This window comes from Diabrotica undecimpunctata, chromosome 1, assembly GCF_040954645.1.
Source record: "Diabrotica undecimpunctata isolate CICGRU chromosome 1, icDiaUnde3, whole genome shotgun sequence".
Taxonomy (NCBI): Eukaryota; Metazoa; Arthropoda; class Insecta; order Coleoptera; family Chrysomelidae; genus Diabrotica; species Diabrotica undecimpunctata.
In genome coordinates, this window is record NC_092803.1 from 36571682 (window position 1) to 36578638 (window position 6957).

Sequence of the window (6957 nt, forward strand, 5' to 3'; positions counted from 1 at the left end):
GTATCTCAGGTTATTAATGATTATGTCATTAATTCTAATGTATACGTTTCGTTAATCCATTGCCTTACTTAATATGTCTTCCAAGTATATATATTAAATAATACTGGTGTATGTATACACCCTTGTGGAATAACTCTTTGTACTTCTATTTCTTCTGATGTTATGTCTTCTATTCTCACTACTGCTTTTTGGCCATAGTATAAGTAACACAAAAAGGACTGTTTTCAAAAATTTATTAGGTAACTTAAAAATTAATTACATAAATAAAATGTAATTCTAATCATAAAAACTATTTACTAACTAATGCGTAATAATAATAGTTTATTGAAAATACTGAAAAGTAGAATTTGAATATCAGTGTAATAGAAAATTATAGAAAAATAATGCCAGTGGAGAGTTTCCTTAAAGATATATCCTTAGACCAATTCATGGTGAAATATTTCGGTCATAACCTAACAAAACATTAATTAAAGAGGTGCCAGTCAGATTTGGATATAAGAATTGGATGATAACTGGTTCCACTGGATATGATTATGGTTTTCACGTTTGTTGCGAAAAAAAAAAACGAATGATATTGAAGATAATAGAAAAATACCACTTGGAGCTAAAGTGGTAATTGATCTATTGAAATACCGGCCTGAACCATCTAGAAATTAAATTAGATCAGGTCATTGGATGAGGACTCAGGAGTTTCCTGTGTTTACAACGTTTTGAGCAGAGATAAGTATTTATAAATAACAAAGTTTGTTCATCTCGCGGATAATGTCAAAATAGGCGATTCTACAGTTTGTATGTACAAAATTAGACTTTTAGCAGATAAAATTATAGAAAAATACTGCCAGTGGGGATGTTTCCATAAAGTTATTTCTTAGACAAATCCATGGTCAAATATTTTGATCATAACCTAGCTAAACAGTTAATTAGAGAGAAGCCAGTCAGATGTGAATATAAGAATTGGGTGATAACTGGTTCCACTGGATATGATTATGGTTTTCACGTTTGTTGCGAAAAAAAAAAACGAATGATATTGAAGATAATAAAAAAATACCACTTGGAGCTAAAGTGGTAATTGATCTATTGAAATACCGGCCTGAACCATCTAGAAATTAAATTAGATCGGGTCATTGGATGAGGACCTAGGAGTTTCCTGTGTTTACAACGTTTTGAGCAGAGACAAGTATTTATAAATAACAAAGTTTGTTCATCTAGCGGATAATGTCAAAATAGGCGATTCTACAGTTTGTATGTACAAAATTAGACTTTTAGCAGATAAAATTATAGAAAAATACTGCCAGTGGGGATGTTTCCATAAAGTTATTTCTTAGACAAATCCATGGTCAAATATTTTGGTCATAACCTAGCTAAACAGTTAATTAGAGAGAAGCCAGTCAGATGTGAATATAAGAATTGGGTGATAACTGGTTCCACTGGATATGATTATGGTTTTCACGTTTGTTGCCGAAAAAAGGAAATGGTACTATTAAAAAAGACCACTTGGAGCTAAAATAGTAATTGATATTTTGAAATAGTTGCCTGAACCATCTACAAATGAAATTTTTTCGATAAACATTTCATGACATATCAACTAATGATATATCTGAAACAAAAAAATGTAAAGGCAACAGGAACTATAAAATGTCCAGTAATCGAGAAAGCTAATGAAGAAAAATGCATATGATTATAGATTTGACAAAACTAATGAAATTTTGTGTGTGAAATGGTATGACATTAGTGTTCTATGTTCTATGGTGAAAAAACTATGTGTATTGAATGGTGTTTTGAAAAATAACATACACATACCTAATGTCCCCATTACAGGACGCCCTTATATTTCAAAATGTTTTGAAAAAAAAAAAATATTTTTTTGAACATAATAAATGTAACCCAAACGTCAAAATTGGCGAATCAAACGAAAAACGGTTGAGTATCAGCCAACAAAATCGTCATCTGAATAGTCAGAATCCGATTCATTTAAATCGACAATTACTGGAACTATGGGGTTTATGTCAATTCTTTTGGCAGTCTCCCAATACTCATTAATAAGTTTCTCCGCATGTTTTACATAGTTCCTCCATTTTTCTGGTGTAACCTAAAATTAAGCAAAGTTATTACCTAAGAATTAAAAAAAAAATTAATTTACCTGTTGTAAAGATTGTTTCCAAATATTTAAAACTGTGGCTTCATTTGTAACGCCAGCAGCAGTTATATTCGCATCGTAATACCTTTTGCAATCAGACCAAACATTCTCTATCGGATTAAATTGACAATGGTATGGAGGGAGTCTTAAGACCCGATGGCCATATTGATGGGCAAGTCTATCTAACCTGTAAAACAAAATACATAAAAATGCCATTTAATAAATAAATTCTAATGTGTACTTAAATACTTTATCTCTATATGATACAGCTACATTTGCAGATAATACTGCAATAATAACCTCAGACGTGAACCTGACGAGAGCATCTGAGAAGCTGCAATACTACCTGAATATCCTTTCTAGATGGCTATATAAATTGAAAATAAGTGTTAATACAGATAAATCCGCTCAAATAACATTTACTACAAGAAGAAGCAGATCACCTCAAGTTACCATAAATAACAACCCAATCCCCGTAAAAATTTTGGTAAAATTTCTTGGACTCCACTTGGATGAGAAACTGACATGGAAGACACACATAAAAACAAAAAGAAACCGACTTAATCTGAAAGCCCTTGGAAGATTGAAACGAATCTGGCCAGAAGACCTACTTGAGTAACTGTATGGAGAGGGATAGCCATTGCTGAATGGTACCCGGCACATGCATACTACAAAATACAAACTATTTACTTATTACTCTAAATGTTAGTGTGGAATATATTGTGAATTTGCAATGAAATAAATAAAAAAATCTCTATGATGGCCATATTAAAGGGCCAGTCTATCCAAACTGTAAAACAAAATATATAAAAATGTCATTTAATAAATAAATTCTTATACGTACTTAAATATTTTATCTGGTAAATGCTTCTTTACAATAGCCATTAACTCAAACTTCATCATAGACATTGAATAATTGATATTTCGGTTTGCCAACCATTCTATTAAAGAATGTTTGGTCCAACTTGCATTTGGAATTTTTTCAAGTAAAGTTGAATGGTACGATGCATTGTCCATTATAATCAACGAAGGTTCTTCTAAGTTTGGTAAAAGCTGATGCACAAACCATTTTTCAAAATTATCTGAATTCATCGAATCATGGTAGTCACCAGATTTACTTCCACTTTTGAAAATAAGTTCACAGTTATTAATAAACCCATTTTCAGAACCTGCATGAAGGACAATGTATCGTACACCTTCTCCACTCTTCTTTCGGACTGCATAACTACTGCCATCTTGCCAGCTCTTCCGGAATCCTCCTTTACTAAATATCCACGTCTCATCCAGGAAAACTGGTTTAAAGGGGTATCCATCCATTTCATTCTCTTTGTACGCTTTTAAGAACTGGAGTCTCTTTAATGTAACATGTGTTTGCTCCATTAAATACTTCCTGTTTGAAATATTACAATTCACCCATCTGAATTTTAATACTTTTAAAACTCGCTGAAGTGCAGACATTGAAATTTTAACCTCATCCAATTCCTCGAGTTTTTGTTTTAGTGTATAGAGAGTTACATGCTCACCTAAAACGAACAAAGTAAAATTAATAAGACACTATAGTGATTCTTCTAGAAACAATATTTGGAATGTAAAGTAACATATTAATTGTAACATTTGGAATTTATCTATTTAAATGGTATATGCAACAAATAGTATTCCGTTCATAAATCGTAGTAAGGATATTTGAATAATTTAAAGTGTAAGAGTTATAAAAATATATCTATATATTTTCCTAAAATGTATTATGTACATGGACAAACTTCAGCAAAAAGGCAAAGAGGACTCTTAAATCTTTATTACAATATTGTAAGTAAGTTTACCAATTTACCACAGAAGTTTGGTACTTATATCAGTAGTATTCTTTTTATAATCACTTTTCACTTCTATATATTTTATATATTATGTAACTAGTTGTCAGTAACAATTTTTAAAAAAAAATGTATCTGAAAAGTTAGTTGCTCCTGCCTTTCTACATAACAGAAATATGATAAAATATTTTAACTACATATATTATTATTAATTATATATTATCTGTGACTTGGAATAAAAAGGTCGGATGTCCATTTTTCTGGATTTTAGGTTAATATCATTTCTATAGTAAGGACATGAGATAGTTTCATTTAAAAAAATCAGATGTCTGTATCTTTTAGGTTTTTATCTTTTGCAAAACATAAAGGTGTAAATAGATAAAATAAGGATAAATAGTTTAATTACTATTAATAAACACAAATACAACAATCATATGGTTCTTCTACAATGAGTGGACGAGCAGCATTAAGTGCCATTTTATTTTATGTTATTTATAATATTTCTAGCATACAAATTGTTTCAAACATAGGGATATTCCAATATTAACTTTTATAAGTATATTGATACGTATTGAGTCATAAGCTTTTAAACTACAATCAAAGGTGGTTCCTATGTGGCCAAATACAAACAATGGCAGATTACTGGAGTTTACATGTTGTGACACCAGCCCTTTTTATTCCAAGCCACATACATGTACATAGAGATTTTAACTTACCTTTACTAAACATTCCGTATATACGAGTCCTAATGGTATGCTGGTATTTATTTAAAATCAAGTTAGGTTCACAACTAGTGGCTACTGATTCGCTTACTTTATTGTTATAATCAGAATCTTTCTGTATTCCTTCATTTGCTAATCGCCTTATGGTTGGCAAAGAAATTTCTAACGCCTCAGCAACACGCTGAAATAAACAGTAAATAAAACAACTTTATTTTCAGGGTAATTTTCAACTTACTTCAAGAACAGCAGAAATTGGTAATGTTTGTCCAGCTTCCTTTTCCAATTGAAAATATTTCAGCAATTTTAATATTAGTACTTGTTCTTTTTCAGTATATCTTGTCATCTTGTACAAATACAAATAAAACCACAATCACAATACTATGTAAAACAAAATACAAAATAAAATTAAGCGTCTATATTCTTTGATAAAATTATAATTATACAAAACAAATACTGACCTGAACGACAGCCGTCACTAGCTGTTCGAACACTTCGAAAGAATGGCCAGCATGGACGAAATTTTACGTCAACTGTCAGTAATAGGCGTATTTGATTGGCTAGAGAAAGCGCACATCTAAATATCAACGAATCAAACGTAGGTTAGGAAAGAGCCGCTTATGTATGTAAGCTTATTCTAACGCTGCAATATAGTTCTGTCACAGTACTATGGTTCTGTTTAATCACGGAACTACCGCTTTCTCCGTCACATCCGACTTAATGCATTAGAAAGAAATCGAAAAACTGTGACGCACTGAAAAGTACCTCTGGGATGTACTATACTTCTGTAGTTGTTCCAGAAATGCCTCCCCATTCACAATGACTGCTAATTTATTAAATGAAAATCGAGTGGTTTTGAGTCAAACAGGTATATGACACATTTTCGGAACCTAACTGCAAGTTCTGCATCCAATTTTGAATACGTAATGCCCTATAAAAATTAAATGTTTACCCAACAGAAACCAACATTTCAATAAAACATTTCTCGATACAACTTTAGTTTAGGAATAAAGTCTGCCATAAAGAAGGTAGTGATACACCCAGGCAAATGTAATATACATTAAATTACATTTCCTATTGAATAAAAAGTTGGTAGATAAATAAATAGGTACTACCACAATTCAGTAGCAATATTGAAAGGAAAAAAAAACTAGAAGAAGCATTCTTAATTTTAAACCAATATAAATCCATATTTTGAGAATTTTTCAAAATAAAATAGTACTGGCTTTTATCGGATCGTATCATAAATGTTAACTCACACCAATATGGTGACAATATCTATGATAGGGTGATGTGGGGCAACTGGACCCAGGGGGTGTCTGAGTTATACCTTTTTCATTCTTAAGCTGTAAATGTATTTAAGTTTTTTGCTGTTGACTGTACTGCAAGAATGTGCCTTCCCTCCAAAACATTAATTCTAACCTTCATAGTACTTTTAGTTGCTGTGAGAAATCCAATTAAAATTTGTAGTAATTTTTTATGAAATCAACGTGGCGTGCTTGTGATTTACATTATTGTTTTGATTATCAAAGTAATTGTTTTTACCATGTATTTTAGTGTAAAAGTGTTAATTACTATTAACAATGTTTAAATTAGTTTTGCATGCTTATATTATTAGTTTTGAGGTTAGAATGGGGGTCCAGTTACCCCGAGAGGTATTCCCAGACAGCACAGTATGTTTTGAGTACGTACAATTTTGGTACTGTACGTACATGATGTAAAATGTACGTTTTAAGTACGTACACTGGGGTACATACCAGTACATACAGAATAGTACGTACTATTACGTCTTAAGTATGTACCATGAGAAAGAAGAGCTAAAGCATATTTATTATGTTAGGTTATGTTAACCTAACCTAATTTATTTGGTTAGGAATTTTCCACCTCGAGTACAGTTTTGATGTGATAATTCATTGCAAGAGAGATTTATTTAGATTTTTTTTACTTATTTTTGGTGTTGGTGCTTATTAGTGTAGGAAGTTAGATAAATAAATTATTAAATACAAAATAAGTAGGTACATTTAAAACAAAACCATATGGTAAACTTTAAGATTCATATAAGTTTTTCTTGTTTTTGTACTTCAAATATGAATAATAAAGATATATTCACCTATATTTACTTTTATTTATATAAATCATCATAAGTGTGTATAGTATGTACTAGGTACATACCTTCAATATGTACTAGGTACGTACCTTCAGTACGTACTAGGTATGTACCATCAATTGGAAAATGTACGTCTTATGTACGTATTAAGTACGTACTTCGTACAGCAAAGTACATACATTGTAC

General features: G+C 31.0%; 1 protein-coding gene across 1 annotated transcript; it reads right to left on the reverse strand.

The window, feature by feature from the left end:
• Positions 1-269: 269 nt before the first annotated feature.
• Positions 270-5164, reverse strand: LOC140438615 (uncharacterized). The gene is made up of 5 exons (XM_072528277.1): positions 4903-5164; positions 4662-4848; positions 2982-3660; positions 2141-2324; positions 270-2089 (listed from the first exon to the last, which is right to left on the reverse strand). The coding sequence occupies exons 1-5, from the start codon at positions 5008-5010 to the stop codon at positions 1928-1930; spliced, it is 1320 nt and encodes a 439-aa protein (XP_072384378.1). The 5' UTR covers positions 5011-5164; the 3' UTR covers positions 270-1927.
• Between the last annotated feature and the right edge of the window lie 1793 nt (positions 5165-6957).